Genomic DNA, 23,566 nt, shown 5'->3' on the forward strand with positions numbered 1-23,566 from the left:
TTTATTCATGGAAATGACAATAACCTAAATAGTAGACTCAAGGAAACATATTTGCTTTATCCTAAATTATGGGAATGTTAATTTTATCTGAAATAAAGATTTTTAAAATAAAAAACCCCTAGTATTTTGAATTAGAGGTGAGAATCCATGCTTGGGAATATAATAATATTAGTTTTGATCTGTGGTTGGTTGAATCTGCAGATGCAAAGGGCTGGTTGCTTTTATTGAAAAAAAAATCCAGTAGAAGTGGACCTGCACAGTTCAAACCCATGTGGTTCAAGGCTCAGCTGTATATATCAAACTATGCATCCTAGTGTGGAGTTATCACCATCTGAAAGAAGAGGCACTTTGTTCTCAGTCACCTAAGTTTTCTGTGTCTCACTGAGCCACGGACCTGCATGGGAATCCTGGTATGGGGGTGTGTCTGTGCATGTGTTCTTCCTCCTAGTTTCCATAAAGGCATCCCATGAACAAAGGCTCCGATGACCTGATGATCTCCTCTTTGTCTTTTTCCTCTGGGTGTCTGTTCAGCCCTCTGGGCATCTATTCAGCTCTCTAACAGAAGCTTTGAGTTGTATAGAACTAATCAGCTTCACATCAATCAGCCTCTTGGATGTGCAGACAATGTTTTGGGCTTTGCACATTCTGAAAACAAAGTACATTCACAAACCCTTCCACATGGGACATGTTGAAGATCATTTAGCAAAAAATGATGTGGAATGTCTTATCTAGAAAATAAATTTCTATCCAGTGCCTTTGATTAACCAAAAATTCTTTTTTTATAATATCACCTTAAAATTTTTTAAACTATGAAAACCTCAAAACAATTTTTTATAGGACAGTAGACTATGTCTACTATTCTGCTTCAAATTATGTTTGTAATATAATCTTCTACCCCTTTCTGAATTTTTGCTCTTGACTGTGTTTTTTTTCAGTCAACCAGTGTTATTCTTTTTTTTTATTTTATTTTTTTATTGATTATGCTGTTACAGTTGTTCTATTCCCCCTTTATTCCCCTCCACCCTACCCCACCATCACCCCCCCTTTAGTTTATGACCATGTGTCTCAAGTCCTTTAGATTCTATATTTCCCATGCTATTCTTGCCCCCCACCATCTATTTTCTATCTACTGTCTATGCTACTTATTTTCTGTACCTTCTCCCCCCTTCTCCTCCTCCCACTCCCCTGTTGCTAACCCTCCTTGAGATCTTCATTTCTATGTTTCCACTCCTGATCTAGCTGTCCTTCTATTTGCTTTCATTTTAGGTGTGGTTGTTAATAACTGTGAGTTTGTTGTCCTTTCACTGTTCATGTTTCTTTAACTTCTTTTTCTTAGATAAGTCCCTTTAACATTTCATATAATAAGGGCTTGGTGATGATGAACTCCTTGAATTTGATCTTATCTGAGAAGCACCTTATCTGTCCTTCCATTTTAAATAAAAGTTTTGCTGGATACAGCAATCTTGGTTGTAGGTCTTTAGATTTCATGACTTGGAATACCTCTTTCCAGCCCCTTCTTGCCTGTAAGGTCTCTTTTGAGAAATCTGCTGACAGTCTGATGGGGACTCCTTTGTAGGTGACTGTCCCCTTATCTCTTGCTGCTTCTAGGATTCTCTCCTTCATTTTAATCTTGGCTAATGTAATTACGATGTGCCTTGGTGTGTTCCTTCTTGGGTCCAACTTCTTTGGTACTCTCTGAGCTTCCTGGATATCCTGGAAGTCTATTTCCTTTGCCAGATTGGGGAAATTCTCCTTTATTATTTGTTCAAATAAGTTTTCCACTGGTGGCTGTGCCTTTCCCCCTTCTTGTACCCCTATAATTCGGATGTTGGAGCATTTAAAGATGTCCTGGAGGTTCCTAAGACTCTCCTCATTTCTTTGAATTCTTGCTTCTTGACTCTTTTCTGTTTGGCCATTATTTGCTTTCTTCTGGTCCACTCCATTGATTTGAGTCCCAGTTTCCTTTTCATTGCTATTGGTGTCCTGTGCAATTCCATTCATTTCCATTAGTTTCGCCTTCATATATTTGTCTAATTTGTCGGTATAATCAACCAGTTCTGTGAGGATCCTGATCACCAATGTTTTAAACTGTGTGTCTGTGAGTTTTGCTATTTCTTCATCGCTTAGATTTATTGGCTCTGGGGCTCTGAGATCCTCCTGCGCCATTCTTGGTCTGTTCGGGCCCTGTAAGTGTGAGAAGCGACGCCTTGGATTCCCAGGTCGCTGGGTTGTGACGCTGTATGTGGGGGCATGGCCAGAGCGGGGAAATGGCGACCCCCTCTGCCGCTTCTCACAGCTGGGTGTGGAGGAGCAGTGCCTTAGGTGGTTCACCTGGGCCGGGCCACTCAGAGTCGCTGGGTTATGACGCTGTATGTGGAGGTGGGGTCAGAGCAGGGAAATGGCGGAGCCCTCCACTGCCGCTTGCCGTGGGGACCTGCTGGCCCGGTCCAACCGCCCACTCCCTCGCCTGTCCACCCTCGCACAAATGCGCGACCTCAGTCAACACGCAGCCCCGGGCCCGGCTGTCTCCCCCGCGGTCCGTCGCCTGTTTGCTCGCTGGGTCGCTCACTAGGTCTGACCCTGCGCCTGGATTCCGCCGGCCTGAGTGTGTCTGGCCGAGTCCTCCTGTGCAACCCTGCTCGGCCAGCCTCTGGTTTCGCCCCTTACCGGTCAGGCTGAAGAATTTGTTGTTAATGGACTTCCGAAAAGTTCAATTTTCTGTGTTCTGGCTGTGTTTTCTGTTGCTAATATTTAGTTTTCTCTAATCTTGGTTGTGTGAGAAGGCACGGCACACCCACCTATGCCTCCATCTTGGCGGAAGTCCCCTCAGTGTTATTCTTAATTAGAATTGAAATTACATCTGCAGTTTGTACACACCAGAGGGTATATTTATATAATGCTTTTAGCCAGCCAAGATATTTTTCATAACTTCAATATAACATTTTTTTTCATAGAGTGTTTATTGATGAGACTTTGTAAAAACTGAGCAAGAATGTATGCAAGAGAAGCAGTTGTGTAGCTGAGGAGAGACCTAAGAAAGAAAATATTTCTTGAATATATTTATTTTTTTATGGTGCAGAAAAACATTTTTTCTTTTTGTGCTATCCTTTTACACTTCTTCCTTAGTATATCTCTGATATGTGCTTTTGGAAAGTGAACACAATCTTACAAAGTGAGAAATGTCATTAAATTTCAATGAGGTGATTAAGGAAATTCATTTTCAAAAATATACATTTATTTCAGTAGCTTGAATGTTGCTTCATCAGGAAATGACCAGAATACTAAACACTAAAAGACAGGCTGAGCTTCAGTGAGTGAGCAGCTTTGAGTGACACTGGCGAAGGCGAAGGCAAGGAGGCTAACACTGCATAGGCCTTTGCTGTGGGTGGAAACTAATTGGCTAAAAACATGAATAAGTTATATTTGTTATTCAGGTCAAGGAAAAGCTAAGAGAAAGAGGACTAATGTTTTTATTTTCCAAGCTTTTTGCTCTGCCACATGATATAAAAAATAAGCAGTTCCTTAGACTTAAACTCTTCTTCCTACTTCTTCCTAAGAGGAATAGAAGCTAAATTCCTGGGCAGGACTTTATTTTGAATATTATGGTTTATACTTGGCATTCTCAGCCAATAAGATATTAGTAAAAGGGTTGCTAAGGAATTCTCCAAGGGGGAGGGTGGAGTGGAGGTGGAGAATAGTATGGGGGGGAATGATGGTAATGGGAAAATACAATAAAAAAATCTTTAACATAAAGCATTTATAATTGGGACCATTGTCCTTGAGCCTGGGATTATGTTTAAGTGCTTTCAATTAAAAACCTCTAAGCCCTGGCTGGCATAGCTCAGTGGATTGAGAGTGGGCCTGGGAACCAGAGTATCGCAGTTCGATTCCCAGTCAGGGCACATGCCTCGGTTGCAGGCCAGTTCCCATCAGGGGACAGGCAGGAGGCAACCATACATTGATATTTCTCTCCCTCTCTCCTTCCCTTCTACTCTAAAGATAAATAAATAAAATATTTAAAAAAAAAGAAAAACAAACCTCTAATTTCAGGGCTAGACATTTTCCCCCTTTTTTCTTGGCCCTGTACTGTGTCTGGGGACCTGGGGCCTGTACACATTGGCCATAGACTGGCCACAGCAGCACTGTTCTCAAAACTAACGATTCTAGTATGATGTTATCAGACTTGAACTTAATCAAATTAGATATTGTAGAATGAAATCTTTTACAAACATGTTTATTTTATTTTCCAAACCTTTTGCAAAATTTTTATAAGTGAGACCCATGGAGCTTGGAAAATTTTCTACAAAGCTGCTGTTAGCAAAGTCCTAGCAAAAAAAAAAACTTATAGCCATTTTTAGATTCTATCTTTTAAGCCTCAACTTGTTATTTTCTGAAGTGTTCTACCCCAGAGGGTCTCTACCTCCTCTACCTTGAGTCTCTCACTACTTCTTTCATCTCACGTTGATGCTTCTTTGGGTATCTTTGTGGTGTTCTGTAGTAGTTTCATGAATTGTTCCTAACTAAATCATAAACTCTGTTATAGTGGTTGGTGTCTGTTTTTGGTATTGTCCCTAACACAGCAAGTCTGTGTAGGTGCTCAGTTAAATTAACTATGTCACTTTGTTTGAAGTCTATCAGGAGGCTGACATTATGGACAGTCATACTTTATACTTTCTACATTGAGTTGAAAAGTTAGCTGCAGACACTCAGCTGGTCTGAGTCAAAAGTCGGGTTGGCATCTCAGCACTGGTGCTTAGTTAACCTCATAATTTGGGCATATGTGTCTTTATCAATGTTTTATTAACCCTAAATTCCCTTTTAGTGCAGATGTTCTAAGTCAGCTTGATTGATTGACCTATAGCAGTGGTTCTCAAAGTGTGGTCCCCAAATCAACAACACCAGCATTACCTGGAACTATAAGAAATGCAGGTTATCAGATTGCAACCCAGACCTGCTAAATCAGAAACTCTGCACCTTAACAAAACTTGCAGGTGATTTGGCTGTGCACTAAGTTTAGGAATGACTGATCTACACTAGAGTCAAATCCTTGGTATGGTGAGCAGCTCCATACCACCGTCTTAGTGAACATTGTGGATTGTGTAGTCATTTCATGGTTGGCACTTTTATCCATTGTCTCATGTTTCTTCTTTAAGGCTCTGCAGAATGTCTCACTATTGTATCATATTCGTGTTTGCAAGGCACTATCCATAGACTTGCAGCTCTCAAGCTCCTATAAAGTGCTGGCAATTGAGGAGTGGAAAATCTTTCTTAGGGTGAACACAAAATATGCAATGGACTAGGGATTAATTTCCAGCAGCAGCCTCCTAATTTTGTATTCATAACATGCATATGTGCTGAGCTGCACATGGAAGGTCTGCTGATACACATTAGGTAATTGGGCATCCAGCAGCCCCATTTGTATGCAGAGGGAATTGCACACCTCCCATTAACAAGTCCAAAATTAAAGCCCAGTTTGAAGCTGGCTGAAGGCTCACTGCTAGGAACATAAGGAGATAAGGAAGAAATGGCTTCTGTTAATCAGCCCTTTTGACCTCTACTATTTGATCTTTGCTAATTTGTTCTTTGAAATTGTGCATTGTCTGTTGAAGAGAGACTTCTAAGAGTATCTTATTTTTTTGAACTGCATTTACAAGCTGATTCTGTTTATCTATAACATTTCTCCTGACACTGTAATAACATGCATGCTACCGTCTGTTGCTGTGCTGTATTTTTGCTCTATGAACCATTCATGCTCTTGTGGGACCACATGAATCATCCAAAAGAAGAGACACCCAGCAAAGACTCACAGATTGGATGTTGGCATCATTTTGTTTCATTCATCAAGAAGCTAGTTTGTGCCAGGCACTGTCCCAGTGGCTGGGCATATATAGGTCAGTCAGGCACAGTTTCTGCCCTCAAAACATCACAATATTTTAACAGTTCTTGATTATTTAGAGTCGAATATTTTTTTCATAAATGAAGTTTTCCCTGATAACCCAATGAATTGAAGTGACTCCTTGCTTCTTGAGCTACTAATTATGTTCAACCAGTGTCTGAGGAGAATGAGGGAACCATGCCTGGAAGAGTCAAGCTCAAAAGCACAAGATGGTGGTTGGTTGGCCACTCAGGTGTGTCATCAGGAAGCAATAGCTGCACTAATTCAAAAGCATATATGTACCCCTATGTTTATTGCAGCATTATTTATAATAGCCAAGATTTGGAGGCAGCCCAAGTGCTCATCAGTAGACAAGTAGATAAAAAAGCTGTGGTACATTTACACAATGGAAAGAGAAGGAAATCTTACCTGTTGTGACCTCATGGATAAACCTGAAAAGTGTAATGCTAAGTGAAATAAACCAGTCAGAGAAAGAAAAATACCATACAATTTTACTTATGTGTGGAAACTACTGAACAAAACAAAGTAACAAACAAAATAGAAACAGATTCATAGATACAGAAAACAGACTGAGGGCTTTTGGTGGGGAGGCTGGATAAAAAATGTGAAGGGATTGAGCAAAAAACAAAAACAAAAAACCCCAACCTCATAGACCAAGATAACAGTATGGTGATTACCAGAGAGAAAGAGGGTGGGGGAAGTGAAGAACAATGAAAGGAGGATAAATGGTGATGAAAGGAGACTTGACTTGGGTGGTGAACAAATAATACAATATACAGATGATGGATTGTAGATTTGTACGCCTGAAGCCTATATAATTTTATTAACCAATGTTACCTCAGTCAATTCAATAACATAAGTGTGAGAAGAGATGGCTGCATTGCAAATGTCCCATATTCCCATTTTGTGGTAACAAAGAATCCATGAACAGACTGACAGGGACCAGAGGAGGGGGGAAGGCTGATAGGGAAGGAAAGAAGGGAAAGAATCTAGTTAAAGAAAAAGTATAGACTTCCAGCCAAGTTGGAGGGGTAGGTAGGTACACTTTGCCTCCTTATACAACCAAAAAAAGAACAACAACAAAAATAAGAACAAAAAAACAACCAGAACTGCCAGAAAATCAAACTGTATGGAAGTCTAACAGCCAAAGAGATAAAGAAGAAACATTCATCCAGACTGGTAATAAGAGATGAGCAGCCAAGGCAGACAGGAATGTGGCAAAGTGGTGGCTAGAGGACTCGGTTGTCCCACATTTACCTGTGGATAAATGAGGAGGAACAACTGGGGAGCAAGACAGACTGCACAACCCAGTGTTCCATTACAGGGAAATAAAGCCTCAAAACCTCTGTCTGAAAAAACCTGTGGGGGATATAGCAGTGGGAGAAACTTCCAACCTCACAAGAAAATTCACTGGAGTGACCCACAGGTTCCTAGAATGTTCACAACATCTCCATCCAGGGATCAGCACCACAAGGGCCCAGTTTGCTTATGGGTAGGGGGAGAAGTGACTGAAAGGGGGAAAGAGCTGAGCAAGTGACATTATTTTCTCTCTGACCCCTCTCCCACATACAGTGCCACAATGCAGTGAAGTGAGTTGCCCCGCACTGGTGAATATCTAAGGCTCCAATTCTTACAACATAACAGGTGTGCTGAGATAAAGAAATATGGCCCAAATGAAAACAGATCACAATGGAATTCTGTGCAGCAAAAAGAAAGAAGGAGCTCCAACCCTTTGCAACAGCATGGATGGAACTGGAAAGCATTATGCTGAGTGAAATAAGCCAGGTGTTGAAAGACAAATACCATATGATCTCACCTTTAACAGGAAGCTAAACAACAAAACAAACAAGCGAGCAAAATATAACCAAAGACACTGAAATACAGAACAGGCTGATAGGGACCAGAGGGGAGAGGGGAGGAAATTTCAGGGGAAAATGGGAAGGACTCACAGGAACAAGTATAAAGGACACAAAACTAACAAGAGTGGATGGGGGAAGGAGCTGGGGAGCATGGGGTGGGGTGGGCTGGGGTGGGAGTAAAAGACAGAAAACTGTACTTGGAAAATAAAATAAATAAATAAAAATAAATAAAAGGGAAAAATAAATAAAACTTTTGTTAAAAAAAAGAAAACAGATCAAAACTCCAAAAATAGAACTAAGTGATGAAGAGATAGCCACCCTATCAGATGCAAGTTCAAACCACTGGTAATCAGGATGCTCACAGAATTGGTTGAGTATTGTTGCAAAATAGAGGAAAAAGTGAAGACTATGCAAAGTGAAATAAAGAAAAATATACAGGGAACCAAAAGTGAAGGGAAAAAAACTAGGACTCGAATCAACTATTTGGACCAGAAGGAAGGAATAAACAGTCACTTAGAATAGAATGAAGAAACAAAAATTCAAAAAGATGAGGAGAGGCTTAGGAACCTCCAGGACAACTTTAAACATTCCAATATCTGAATCATAGGGGTACCTAAAGAAGAAGAGGAAGAGCCAGAATTTGACAACATAATGGAGGAGAAATCCCCCAATCTGGCAAAGGAAATAGATTTCCAGGAAGTCCAGGAAGCTCAGAAAGTCCCAAAGAAGTTGGACCCAAGGAAGCATACACCAAGGCACATCATAATTACATTACTCAAGATTAAAGGTAAAGAGAGAATCTTAAAGGCAGCAAAAGAAGAAGAGGTATTTACTTACAATGGAGGTCCCATAAGGCTTACAGTTGATTTTTCAAAAGAAATCTTTCAGGCACGAAGGGGCTGGAAAGACATATTTCAAGTCATGAAAGGCAAAGACCTACATCCAGATTACTCTATCCAGCAAAGCTATCATTTAGAATGGAAGGGCAGATAAAGTGCTTTTCAGATAAGGTCAAGTTAAAGGAGTTCTTCATCCCCAAGCCCTTATTATATGAAATGTTAAAGGGACTTATGTAAGAAAAAGAAGATGATCAAAAATATAAACAATAAAATGACAACAAACTCACAACTATCAACAACTGAATGTACCAAAACAAAACAGAACAAAAACAAAACAAACTAAGCAAAGGACTGAACAGAAACAGGATCACAGAAATGGAGATCACCTGGAGGATTATCAGTGGGGAGGAGAATGGGGGAAAAATGAAGGGGAAAGGAACAGGGATTAAGAGGCATAATTGGTATGTACAAAATAGATAGGGGGAGTTTAAGAATAGTATAGGAAATGGAAAAGCCAAATAACGTATATGTATGACCCATGGACATAAACTAAGGTGTGTGTGAGGGGAATGCTGCTGGAAATGAGGTGCAGGGCAGAGGGAAATAAAGGGGAGAAAAATGGGACAACTGTAATAGCATAATCAATAAAATATACTAAAAATAAGAACAAGTATAAATGACCCACAGACATGGACACAGGCTGGGGATTTACTGTGGAAGCAGGGGGGGTTGTGCTAGGCAGGGGAGAGCCATTGGGGAAAACTGGGACAACTGTAATAGAACAACAATAAAAAAATTAAAACAAAAAAAGAATGTATGAGCATTTTTTTGTAGGAGTCACATGAAAGAGAATGCCATCTAAAGCTATCTCTAAGGGATGTTCCCATGAGCACCACCTAGAGGAACAATGGATCCCTGCAAAGAGAATTTACCAAGAGCCAACAGTGAAGCAGTCTCTTGTCACTTACCAACTGCTTTGTATTCTCTATTTGGTCAAGTGCATTTTTTTTTTACTGTGACAACTAGATGGTAAGATTCTGGAGAACAGACCTGGTTCTTAAAAAGGTTATCTTCCATAGTACATATTTGATGGTGATGATAGCAAATACAGTATATTAACAGAAAGATTGTCTGGTGGTTTATGGGCATTAATAATTTTTCATGATAATAAGCAGTTTTTTTTCCCTTCATTCTAGAGTAGGTGCATACACCTTGATAGCACCAAATGAAAACAGAAGAAGTCAGATACAAAGGAGTATGTATATTTATTTAACCCTCAGCTTATTTTCTTGTAGCATAAAATTGGTTTGCTTTGTTCTGAAGTATTTTTAATTTCTGATTTGAATATACTCACCAGATCTCATCAAGTTTTTTTATTTAACTTTAGCATTTTTAATTATACTTAAAAATTATTCATTTGTTAATGCTTCTAAATTTGAGCAGAACTCACAGCATACTTGTGAATCTCAGATTTCTGTTGGGCTTAAACAGTTTCATACCTGTTGCCAATAGACCCATTTAGTTCTCATAATGTTGGTCTGAATGCAGATATTTTTATAGGACTATGAATACTTTTGAAATAGACAAGTTATATACTTCAAATAATAATATAATTTGTCTTTTTTGATGTTTTATCTCTTCATAATGGAATTATTTTTTGAGTTTCTGTGCTCCCATAATTTTGTAACTAACACAGTCTACTTTCAACTATTTGTATTTGCATACTGTAGGTAAATACACTTCACATTGTTGATAAGTTCTGCAACTGCAAGTGAAACAATGTATAATGATGCCAGTTTTACCATAGGCTACTTGATATAAACGAGAGCCAAGTTCCTATGGCATCAACATTACAATGAAACAAGAGTATAAGAGGAACTACCATACTTCACTTTTCTTCTCTAGATTATAACCTGTTAGAGGACAGGGAGCACACTGTCCTTATTTCTGTTCTGATACCTAGTGGGTGTATAATATATATAATTGATTTTGTACAGTAAAATAAATGTCATTTTAAGTTACTGCATTATCCATTAATTAGAGTTGGAAGGAAAACAGTTACTAATTTAGTTCCCAAAGCAGTTATGAAGCTTGTTCAAGTCAAGTTGTGGGACTAGTACCAGGATTCTGTGCTCTCCTACGTTAGATCTGGGTAGCAACTTTAACTTTATGACTAAATGGTGGACACAAGGGCACAACAGGAAAGCAGCCTTGTTAAGAGTCTCCACCAGACAGGTATTTCCCTGGTGGTAAAACTGGGTCAGTGCAGAATATGACAAATGTTGCGTTTGATTTAAATACTTAACTCTTAGTGTGGTCTGGATTTTTGAGGTATTTCAGAAGTTGTTTTTCTCAAATAAATGGACATTTGGAAGTCAGATCTAATGGGGAAATTCTGGCATGGGTTAGTACAGAACCAGTATCTCTGGCGCCCCTGCTGTCACTCAGTGTATATTTGGGCAATAAGCACTGCTGTCTGAAGTGCCAGAAACTGGAGCAAGTGCAGTGCAGAGCCCTCAAGCGCTATAGTTGCAGTAAGCTCGGGGAACGTTTAAAATAAAGAATGTGGACATCATAATTACCTGGGTATATATATTTGCCTGTGTGTGGAAAGTTCTTATTGACATGAATATTCTAGTTTTGCACATATTCTCTAGAACAAGAAGGAAAACTGAACTTCTTTATTTTAGTGCAAGTTCAGGTTATTTTCCAGATTTGAAACTCCTGTGCACAGAAAGTGCCACAGAGGTGGGCCCAGGGCTACTCTGAAGGATTAGGATTGAATGGTGTCTACCTTCCCTGGATATCTCTTCCACTCATGCTTGCATGTATTTCATAGCCCTCTGATGGTTATTTTTAATGTTTTAAAGGGACCAGTTTCCTTTGAATATTCTAATAATTGATCATTTGGTATTTCTCACTTGGTTTAGTTGCTGAGAAAGAGCTAGAGAACCTGGCGAAGTGGAAGGAGCAACATAGAGCCAAGCCAGTTCACCTGATGCCGGTGCGGCTAGGTAAGTGTCTGAGTAGGGAAGGACAGGTAGTGCAGGATCCTGTCAGCACCTCTCCTGGGTCTATATTTGAATGTATCTTACAGGTTGTTGGGTCACTGTGCTTCTTGGAATGGAACGCACTTAAAATGGAACCACTTTAGTATCTTAAGTATGCAGATATATTGTTGTTTTTGATTTTCTGCAAGTAGCAAACATGTGATTACATAGTTATTCGAGAATAAAGTGATGACTTAATTGCCAAATAATTTAGAGCCACTTCAATGATCAAGGCCGAAGAAATCTCACCCAGGGCCCTACATATGCCCTGTCATAGCACTAGTCAGGATGTGAGTAAAAGCTTTCACAAGCACAGTAATCATTTCACCCAGTGGTGGGTGTAAAGAGAAACGTCACCTCTGTGTTCATTTCAGCAGATAGAGACCTTTGGGTGTCTGAAGCACATGCTGCCTTTGCCCATGTTTGAATCTTCCAGTGGGAAAGCCACCTAATGGGAATCTTCAGTCAGTCCTTTCTTTCCTTTTCTTTTGTAGTAGCAGCTAAGAACTTAAAGGGCTAGGCACACAGTTTCTACAGATTTAGTAAATGCAAATGTGTTAAGCGTCAGGGGCCACTTACTGTCATAATAGTTTTAGAGAAATATTTTTTCCAGAATATAAGTAAAAATAAGCTAATTTGGAAATAATTTAATGGGGGAAAGTAATAGTATTATCACCACCCTCCCACTATATTTCATGGAAAGGGTTAATCAAGTCTCACCTTTACACTGAATGAGCCAGATTTGAGAGGTACACCAGGAAACACTTTGGTCCTGCCTAACTAGCTGCTTCAGACTGGCCCTGTGGGACTAGTTTTTTTCCCATAAATTCCAAATTCCCAAATTTGGATGAAATTTGATTTTTTTATCTTTCTCAACCAATAATGTTGTTCCGCCAATTTTAGGTGTAGAACAGTGTAATTTTAGTAATTAATCTTCAATTCTAGCTACTGGTCAAAATGGCTACTAATGGAGATTAAAACTTCTACCACGCTCCAACCCAGGGCTATTTTGGATAGAAAGCTGCCAAAGAAATGGGGCATAGCTGAGTTTTTCTCTGATGACTGCTCTGTTTCCAGATTCTGGCCCCTCCAGGATCAAAGGGAAAAGGGGATATAAGAGAGACTAATCCCAGTCACTTCATGTCTTGGTGTGTGCTTACTGCAAGTGCTTCCCCCTGGGGTTCTTGGAGTTCTTCCACATCCCTCCTTGCTTGCCCTCATCTTTCACCTGGATTCTCCCAACAGAGATGATACACTTGCCTGCTGGCATGCTTGGCTTCACTATTGGCTCTAGGTAGGTAGCATCTCTTTGTGGGGCTGCATTGTTCCTCCAAGTGGCCCACAGGGGCAAGTCCCTTTAAGAAAGCTTTAGATTAGCTTTCTCCTTTTCAACAGTCCAGACTGGGAGTACTGGAAATACTTGTTTGTCCTCTTTCACCACAAGTTTTGGAACTAGAGGCCATTGGTCATGTAACTACCTCTTCTGAGTAGTCAACCCACAACAACCTTTAGGCTCTGACTTTTCTATGCCTGGGTCCCCCCATCAGTCTTTTAGGGACATGGATTGAAAGCTCCAGATGATTTTCATTAAACTTCTCTGTTCATTCTTATATGAAGATTCCTCTTTCCCCAAACACACAGAGAAGGTGAGCTTTATAAAGACATCTTTCCTCTGATTTCTACCTCCCTTTGACCTATCCAATGTTTTTTATAGGATGACAGTAGTTGCTAGTTAATGTTCCCCAAACTGGTTCAGTTACCCCTCTGAAGATCCTGCTTAGGGACCCAAGTACCTCGTTTTGGAGTTTGGAATAGTTGGCTCCTCTTGTCTTCAGACCTTAGATAAAAATGAACAGACTCTCATTTTTTTCATATCTAGAAATGGCCAAAAATATTTGTGCAGGAAGAGGCTTGGGGGTAGAGAAAAATTTCTAGAATGTATTAAACTTTATGATGATTTTTGAACAAAACCTGTAAACACTTAGACATCTGTTTTTATTCATTTATTTTTTATTCTCAGCTCTTCCCCTTTTCTTCTATTTCTTAAAGTATTGGAATAGTTTGAGAAGATAATGAAAATGGCTGTAATATTAGATAAAAGCTTCAATGGCTCCCACTGTTTCTTTCTTTTTCCTTGATCCCCTGTGACAGAGATAGAAAGGTCAAAACCAAACAGGCCTTATATATCTTTTGGGATTCAGATGAGAAGTGTTTATGGTGTCTTTATCAGTTCAACTATAAATACTATGGTGAATGCAAATTGTTTTAATGTATCTTCTGTGACAATGAATCTTTCAGAGAACTAACACTTTTAGAGACCAAAACACCAGAGAATTATATCAAAGGGATCTTTATAATACACACACAAGCTTGTATAAACACTGGGAAATCTCTAAACAGTAATTCATAGATGATTACAAAGCTAGTTTAAGAGGGAGTAGGCACATAATCTAAAGTTTATGTTTTTCTCTTGAATAATGAAAGAAAAACAATAAATAGTATACATTAGCCATTAATTACTAACTAGAATATTTCCATTGTACTTTTAAGAACTGGGTCATAAAGACTACATATTTTAGTGGCAAGAGTGTTTCCTAAGTGTTTCCTAACCTTTGCCACCTGAGTACAGGGCAGACAGGTCAGAAAAAGAAAAGCGAATCAAGCATCACTGATCATCATCTTTATTAGGTTGAGGAATGGTCATACTCAAGCAGGAGGAATGTTCTAGAATTTCCAAGGGAGGCAGTATTTCTTATTACTTAGCATGGACCTTCAGGTATGATTTCAATATAAATGAAAACCTGAATACTGACATGACTGAAAAACTTTACTAGGATTGTCCTGTTCTTTTAGGAATATGGCCTTTCTGTCTAGCTCTGTTTCTCTTTTAAGTGATTACCATTCTTTAATGTCTTATTAAGAAAATTGGTTCTGCTCTTACTTCTAGAAGTATGAAAATGTTAAAGAAACTCATGGTATTGTCTTATCATGCATTAGTTAGTTTTTGATGGCTGACATCTCAGCTGAACATTCACGTTTCAACTTCGTGACTTTATTTCTTCCATAGGTGGAAGCAAATCAGAGGCTGAAGTCAGGCAGAAACAACAACTCCAGCTGATGCAATCTAAATACCAGCAGAAGGTCAGAATCGATCTCTTTTAGTTTAATTTTGGCAAATAATTTGAACACCAACACTTTCTAGTAACCATGAAAAAACACAGTAACTTAACCAAAAGTGTAAATCCTTTCAACCAGTTGCAAAAGGAAATTCTCAAAAGCAAAGAAATCAGGACTGAGAAGTGAAGAGGTAAATATCTAGAATTTTCATCCAAGCTATATATTAGCAGGACCTCTGATTTAGGGATTTTTTTCTACTTCAAGTTAACTTTACTAGGTTTTGAATATTTTGATTCCAACAACACAGATTTGTTTACCCAATAACAGTCACAAAAATAGTAAAAAAAATAAACTATTTAATGTGCTTAGTGATTTTTTTCAACAAACTGAGTTTTATGATCAGGAAAAATGATCTGCCTACTTTTTTCCCCTCCCTGACCTGAAGGGTGGAGGGATGTGCAGAGAGACAGAGAGACCGAAGAAGAAATACAGAGAGAAATTTCATAGGCAGAAGTAGCCTGATCATTCTCTGTGATCTAAGTGGCTTGAAGCCCCAGCCTATAATCATGGCGAGGTATAGCACAAACAATACTGTAATTTGCCTTTCATAATAATTTTGTGCTTCAGAGGTTCAGGCTGAAAAATAGTAACTGTTTTTTGTCTTTTGTACTTTCAATACAATTTAGCTAAAAAAAGAAGAAGCTGTAAGAATCAAGAAGGAAGCTGAAGAAGCTGAAATCCAAAAAATGAAGGCAATTCAGAGAGAGAAGGTAAGATGGTAGAGAAAATGATTAGCTAACCTTTAGTGAGTGTGTTTTATGTGCCAGATTCTCTTCTAGACACAGCCCATACACAAACTCATTTAATCCTTATAATAACCCTATAAAGTATATGTTATTGTTATCACCCTAGCTGAGAAATGAGGAAACTAAAATGGAGTGTGTAGATAACTTGCCCAGACCTCATAGCCAAGTAAATAGAAGTAGGATTCAAATCCAGATCAATGGACCTCAGAGCTTGAGTTCTTAGTCACCACACTATCTTGCTTCTCAGGCGAGTTATGGAAGTAGTCACTATGTATTTGGCTATGAGCAAAACAGGTAGTAACAATGGCAATCAGTGTGCACAACCATATTTATATCCAAATACTGACTTTCCCATGGTGAGTGTGACAGAGGTAAACACACTCTCTTACTCAGAGAAGAGAAAGTGTGCCTTTGAGTTTCAGTATTAGTGATATGATCTATTCAAACCTCCAAGTCTTTTTAGTGCTGATACTTATTCTGAGACTTGAGTAAATAAACCTCCTAAAAATGTTCATCTGCTAGAGAAGGAAGAACATCATGTTATTCTCCAACACCCCTTCCTCATACTTTCATTCCCCACAAAGTCCTAAACTGAAGTAGGGTTTAAGTGCTTAAGGGTTAGGGGAAAGGGGTTGACTCATAATACTGACTCCCAAGTATGACACCTGGTGCAGGGACAAGTCATGGAAACATAACTTCTGTTCCTGCTGTCTGTCTGCCTCTCTTCCCCTCCTTCTATTTTCTTTTAAATATTAACTGTTTGTCAATATTTAAACCTGGTTACCAAACAACAAATATTTTTGCCAGACTTAATGAAGTGAAACCTGATGACTTACAGAATGCATGAGAGTATATAAGTCTCTTCTTCCCCTGGGGAGTTCTCTACCTGCTGGTGAGCAGACTGAGTTTTTCTTGGAAGGTGTCCTGTTTTGCTGTCTAAACTTGAACAGGCCATATTCCTTCCTAAACTATTGGGTTGGCCAAAAAAGTCTATTGAGCTTTTTTTCCATAAAAGACACATTTTTCATTTTCACCAATAACTTTCTTGATTTGGATATTTTGAGTATGTCATCTTCTCCCGTGTGGTATAATGTTGATTGTTCTTAATTATTGTCTCAATTTTTATCTCTATCAACTTCAGCTGGTCCACATGTTCATGGAGCATCATCCAGCAAGAAATCTCCAGCATGAAACTTGGCAAGCCACTTTTGACACATTTGATCACTCATAGAACCTTCTCCATATGCTACACAAATCTCTTTCTTTCTTTCTTCTGTTTTTTTTTGCATTTCAGTTGTTTTTACCTTTCTTGAAATAATAAACATAATATGCCAATAATGTTGCATATTTTCTCTATCTTCAATATTTAAATGGCTGCACAAAAATTTTTTGATAAGTTTATTTTTAAAGTGCATGCTGAAATGACAACTGTCACAATACAATCTAACAAAATGGTTTCAAATGAAATTGAAGATAACTAAGTATTGCTAGAGCCATCTTATGAAAAAAAAACAGATGAACTTTTTGGCCAACCCAATATTTCTGTAAAATGACTCTGTAAGTCCTACCTTGTCTTCTTCCAAGGCCTAGGAACATCTGTAGATTTAGATGTGATATCCCTAAGGATGTAGCCTCTGGGGGAGGAGATGACTGGACTTATACATGTGGTACTGTAGTGAAATGATGGAGGTATAAGGAAAAAAGAATATAGAAAGTTTGTTTACAAAATTCAATTGAGCAATTTGTTTCCAGCTGATGAGGTATTACACCCTCACTGAAAACATTTTTATTACAAACTTTTAAAAACCCATCTTCTTTCTTTCTACTTCTTTATGCCCCACTCTTTTTTCATCCAACTCCCCCTCCCTCCACTTTCTTCTTCAAAGGCTCTCTCAGGTCGTGTGGTTGTAGAGGAACATCTGCTTACATGGAACAGAGTCTGTGTGCATTGCAAGTGGGACTAGGACAAAACTGAAATCATCGCCAGGAACTGAGTTAAGAGGCTTGCATATCCTGAAGAATTACTGTGTTGCAACCTCTTAATTTAAAAGTCACTTACTAGTTGTCATTTAATACCCATAACTGGCTGGCTTGTGGGTCATTTTTAACTCATTTCTTCATGGGTCGAATAATGTATATGATTCAGATATGTTAGTGGTTGAAATGGTTTTCCTTACCATTAAGTAAAAGCAGCATTTTCCCCTTTCCAAGTGATACCATAACACTAGTTGCCTAGTAATCACCAACTGTAGAAATCTTAATGAGGTTGGCTTTTCTAATATGATAACTGTAATAATTATTGGTATAAATTTGTTTGAAAGTGAGAGATGGGAAGACAGATTATGTACATCCCTTTCATTCAAATTGTGGTCCCTGAACCAGCAGCACTGGCACCACTTATTAGAAAAGCAGAATCATGAGCCCACCCTAGACCTTCGGAATCTACATTTTAACAAGCTCTCCACGTGATTCTTGTGCACATAAACATTGCAGAGCAGTGTCTAAACTACCTTACAAGAGAGTGAGCAGCCCACCCTGGTCCTTCCACAGACTTGATTTCTCAGGCTAATTGGTCGGCACCGCCACCATGACCCAGCTCTTCCTGTTGTATATACATCTGTGGCTTTTCATACTAAATGTGAGCCTATTTAGTAGCTTGCGTCATAAAAGAAAAATGAACATTAGCTATCTAGTAATGGAATACTTCACATTGCCAGTGTGAAAATGGCCAAGAGAGGCGATAATGGCTGTGCTTATTGAGCATTTATTCTTTAAAATGCACAGTAAACACACACAGACATCAGCCTGCAAAATACTTCCCTCCTCCCCAGGTAGATGGCTGCTGTCCAGGAACTCTGAGCCCAGTAGAATCCATGCAGCCTGTTGCCACCTAAGAGCCTCTACCTTGGCCTCTGTTCTTACCACCCCCACCCCTTCAGTTTTCCCTGGGTCTCTCTCTGGTCAGTCAGCACTTGTGTGTGGGTGAGGGGAGAGTAAACTGCATTCTCTGCCAGCACATGTTCTTTGATTCTTAGTAAGCACAGAGGTATAAATGGCAGCCAGCTCTTTAGCATCTGGTCAGGTCAGTGGGGTCCAGGAGGAGTTAATGCTATAGATGAAGTGGTGACTTGGGAGGGCACTATGCCTTAGCATAGGGAATGCATAAGCAAGTATTCCCTATGCTGAGCATGTTGGTGTTAGGTAGACTTCTCGAGGTGTGCTGGAGCTTCCTCTTACTGGTTCATGAGACTGGATTGCTACATTTTCAGAATTTTTCAAACTAGTTAACTTTATAGTAGGAGCTTGAAACTGACCATGTGGGAGTATTTTCACTATGGAATCAGTAAATACTTTTTTCAGACTTTCACAATGCCCACAAATTAACCTCCCCCCTCCCCTCTGCTGAAGCAGGTTGTTAAGTTCAGCTGCTTAGCCCTAACAGGTTCTCTCTCACCCTCCCCTACCATCCACATATCAAAGCCAAGCCTCAGAGGACTAGAAGGTCAAGGATTTTTTGAAGTATCTGCCATATTATGTGTCTGATACTTACTGATTTATAAACATTTAACCCATGTGGTAGGCAGAATAATGTCTCCTCCCCGCCCCACCCACATTCCAATTCCTGGAACCTAGAACTATATTATGTTACATGGCAAAAGGGGGATTAAGTTTGCAGGTGGAATTAAGATTGCTAACTGATTTACTTTCAAAAGGGAAGAGTAGCCTTCATCACCCAGGTGGGTCCAATGTAATCACAAGGGTCCTTAAATTGGAAGAGGGAGGTGAGGATTGAGAGCATGAAGAGAGGGTAGCCAGAGAAAGATTTCGCCTGCCATTGATAGCTTTAAAGATGAAGGAAGATATCACTATCTGAGGAATGTGGGAGATTTCTAGAAGGTGGAAAAGTCAAAGAAACAGATTCACCCCTGCAGCCTCCAGAAGGAATGCAGACCTGCTGAAAACTTGATTTTAGCCCAGTTAGGCCCATATTGGACATCTGACCTCTAGAAATGTATGATTACTAACAAACTTTTGTTATTTTAAACCACCATGTTAGGGGTAAGTTTTTACAGCAGCAGTAGGAAGTTAACACACGCATGTGGTTTTATAGTGATGTATGAATGAATGTCTCCTCTTGCAAATTTATAAAGAGAAAATATCTCTAAAATATTTAGAACATCAGAGTGAAGGAAAGTTATTAAAAATAATAAAACAGCAGAATAGCAGATGTAAGTGCTTTCTTTGCCACTGGATTTAACAGCATATGTAACCAAGTTTTCATAAACCCTCACGGCAGGAGTTTCACTGGATTTAGTGCTGCAGAAGTGATCTTGCACCCTGCTTTCTCCTTATAATCATGTTGGAGAATTAACTAATAACTTGATATTTTCAACTTTCATAATGTCCACACACTTAAAAGGAAAAAAAACCTTCCAATTCTATGCCAAAGACCCTCCCCACCTCCTGGGTTCATCTTATTCTGCCTTGAGCTAGTAGTGCTTGAAATAATATACAATGCTATATAGTTTACAAATACTTCATTTAATTCTTCCAAACTCTTGGGGTAGCATAACCTCAGAAAGAGCAGAAAAATAGCTAGAAATCTGAGTGGCACCCAAAGCCTTTCCTTGCTCTTTTCAATACACCATAAAGTTATAAAGCTTATCAAGTTATTTGGAGCACTGGAGGTCACGGTGTTTTATGCAGACACTGTGAAGTGTTTTTATTTTTAATGTTGTGAAGTGAAGTAGGAATTCACTAGGAGGAAAGTATACATATTAGATGCATAGATGCATACTTACACATATTTTTAAGGAATCACATTTGTTACTTAGTCTAGGAAACTGGTAAGCAGAAAGGGCTGAAGGTTCAAGAATAACTTATGGGTAAAACTCAACATCGAAAACATTATTTCGACATTGTTTTTATAAACTAGGAATATGTCCATTTCTGAAAACTTTCAAAAAACACCAATATTTCCCAGAAATATGGTCCCTACATTATGCAGTTCTTTGTGGATGCATTGGTATGGGGCATTAAACCTCTGGTTGTTGAAATGCTGTTGGACCCCATTAATTAATCTTATAGTGTTGGGATGTTAATTTTATTTCTGAAATGCAGATGTAGTACTAAGAGGGTAAGCTGTTAGCTTCTCTATGCTTCACTTCATCTGTAGATTGGGTTTAATAATATATAATAATAGGACTGGTAGGCCTAAAGCAATTCGTAAACACTCATTGAGGGTGACCTAACCTACTTAATTATGCATGTAAAGAAGCACCTTAACACTATCTCATTTGACTCTATTATATCAACCTTCTGTGTGGAAAGCAAGCAGAGGTGATTATTCTTACTTTACATGCAAATTAATTGACTCATTTATGTCATTTCCACCAAGACCACGTGAATAAGGTTGCTGGAGAGAAAAAAAACACTCATGGATTTTTTTTCTGGCCACATTAAATTTCTGGGCTTCCTTCTCACCTGGGTCTTCAACAATGCCCGACATTTCTCCTTTGCAGTCTAGGCTTGTCTCTATTTACCAAGATTCCTCCCTCCACCTTTTTAAATCCTCTTCTTTCTTTTTATTTCATCTCTTACCTTCTAGGAAGTAAAGGCCATCAGGCCATAGGTACCTTTATTTTTCTGTTTCCTTATTCTTCCTTTGCTATTTGTACCCCTACCTCATCTCAAGAGGAAAAAATTGCTTTTCTTTGCTGCTGTAATGAATTCCGCCACCTGTGCTTACCATCTCATCTCAATTCCATCTTCTCAGGAACCTTACTACTCTGTCATTAAGCCCCCCTTTCACCTGTCACTCTCATTATTTATTTTTATGATCTTGTAATATAATCATAATCAAGTCTCTCATCTTAAAGACAAGTCTCTCTATTCTTATTTGCTTTCATTTTTAATTTAGTCTTTATTGTATACTTTTTTGATTACCATTTAGTTCCCTTACACCCTCTCCCCCCAATAATCACCACACTGTTGTCCATGTATATGAGTCGTTTTTTCCTTTTACCCAATCCCTCCATTGCCTCACATACCCCCTCACTGGCTATCATCCTACTCTCCATCTATGAGTCTGTCCCCATTTTACTTGTTAGTTTCATTTGTTCATTAGGTTCCTCTTATAGGTGAGATCATTTAGTATTTGTCTTTCACTGCCTGGCTTATTTCACTTGGCATAATGTTCTCCAGGTCCATCCATACTATCACAAAGAGTAAAATTTTCTTCTTTTTTATGGCTGAGTGGTATTCCATTGTGTAAATGTCCCATAGTTGTCATATCCACTCATCTACTGATGGACACTTGGGCTGCTTTCATATCTTGGTGATTGTAAATAATGCTGCAATTGCTGTACTGGGTGCTTGTGTCCTTTTGATTTAGTGTCTTGGGTTCCTTCAGATGTATTCCCTGGAGTGGGATCACTAGGACAAAATGTACATCCGTTTTTACTTTTTTTGAGGTATCTCCCTACCGCTTTCCACAGTGGCTGCACTAGTCTGCATTCCTACCAACAGTGCAAGAGAGTTCTCCTTTCTTCACATCCTCACCAGCACTTGTTTGTTGATTTACTGATGATGGCCATTCTGACAGGTTTGAAATAATATCTCATTGTGATTTTCATTTACATTTTTCTAATGTTTAGTGACATTGAGCATCTTTTCATATGTCTATTGGCCATCTGTATGTCCTCTTTGGAGAATTGTCTATTCAGATCCTTTGCCCATTTATTAATTGGGTTGTCTGGTTTTTCAGTGTTGATCTTTGTAAGTCCTTTATAAATTTTGGGTATTAACCCCTTATTAAATGTATTAGTAAATATGTTCTCCCATTCTGCGGGTTGTCCTTTTATTTTGTTGATGATTTCCTTTGCTGCGCAAAACCTTTTTAGTTTGATGTAGTCCCATGTGTTTATTTTTCATTTTGTTTTCCTTGCCTGGGGCGACACATCTGATATAATGTTGCTATGAGTAATGTCTGAGATTTTGCTGTCTAAGTTTTCTTCTAGGATTTTTATGGTTTTGGGTCTAACATTTAAGTCTTTGATCCATTTTGACTTTATTCTTGTGTGTGGTGTAAGTAGGTTGTCTAGTTTCATTTTTCTGTATGTATCTGTCTAATTTTCTGAATACCATTTATTGCATAAACTGTCTTTAGCCCATTGTCTGTGCTTGCTTCCTCTGTTGAATACTAATTGACTATAGAGGTGTGGGTTTATATCTGGGCTCTCTATTCTGTTCCATTGATCTATGTGTTTGTTTTTATGCTAGTACCATGCTGTTTTGAGTACTATGGCCTTATAGTGTGGTTGATATTAGGCATAGTGATTCCTTCAACTTTGCTATTTCTCAGGATTACAGTTTTTATGTGGGTCTTTTGTGGTTCCACAGAAAATTTTGAAATATTTGTTCTAGTTCTGTGAAATATGTCATTGGAATATTTTTCTTTTTTAAAGATTTTTTTGTTGTTATTTTTAGACAGAGGGAAAGGGAGGGAGAAAGAGATGAAAACATCAATGTATGGTTGCTTCTCGTGTGCCCACTACTGGGGACCTGCCATGCAACTCCCAGACATGTGCCCTGACTGGGAATTGAACTGGGGACCCTTTGGTTTGCAGGCTGGTGCTCAATGCATGGGGCCGTACCAGCCAGGGACATTGAATATTGATAGGAATTGAATCTATAAATTGTTTGGGTGGAATGGACTTTTTAATGAAGTTAATTTTTCCTACCCAAGAACACGGTATGAGCTTCCATTTATTTGTATCTTCTTCAATTACTTTCTTCAGTGTCTTACAATTTTCTGTGTATAGGTCTTTTACATCCTTGGTTAGATTTATTTCTAGGTATTTTATTCTTTTTATAGCAACTGTGAATGGAATTGTATTATTAATTTCCCTTTCTGTTAGTTCGCTATTGGCAGGATAAATGCAATTGATTTCTAGATATTAATTTTGTACCCTGTTACTTTGCTGAATTCATTTATCAG

The 23,566-nt window shown here is 38.7% G+C and overlaps 1 protein-coding gene across 5 annotated transcripts in view; it reads left to right on the forward strand.

The window, feature by feature from the left end:
• The window catches only part of EPSTI1 (epithelial stromal interaction 1), a 132,848-nt gene that overhangs the window by 16,159 nt on the left and 93,123 nt on the right, over positions 1–23,566 (forward strand). For all 5 annotated transcript variants that reach the window (XM_053665445.1, XM_053665447.1, XM_053665446.1 and 2 more), the window contains 4 exons: positions 9,791–9,849; positions 11,525–11,608; positions 14,712–14,785; positions 15,448–15,531. In XM_053665445.1, coding sequence (XP_053521420.1) covers positions 9,791–9,849; positions 11,525–11,608; positions 14,712–14,785; positions 15,448–15,531 — 301 coding nt within the window. The remainder of the gene's footprint in view (positions 1–9,790; positions 9,850–11,524; positions 11,609–14,711; positions 14,786–15,447; positions 15,532–23,566) is intronic.

This window comes from Artibeus jamaicensis, unplaced genomic scaffold (assembly GCF_021234435.1).
Source record: "Artibeus jamaicensis isolate MK-2021 breed Jamaican fruit bat unplaced genomic scaffold, CSHL_Jam_final contig_414, whole genome shotgun sequence".
In the NCBI taxonomy this organism is placed as follows: domain Eukaryota; kingdom Metazoa; phylum Chordata; class Mammalia; order Chiroptera; family Phyllostomidae; genus Artibeus; species Artibeus jamaicensis.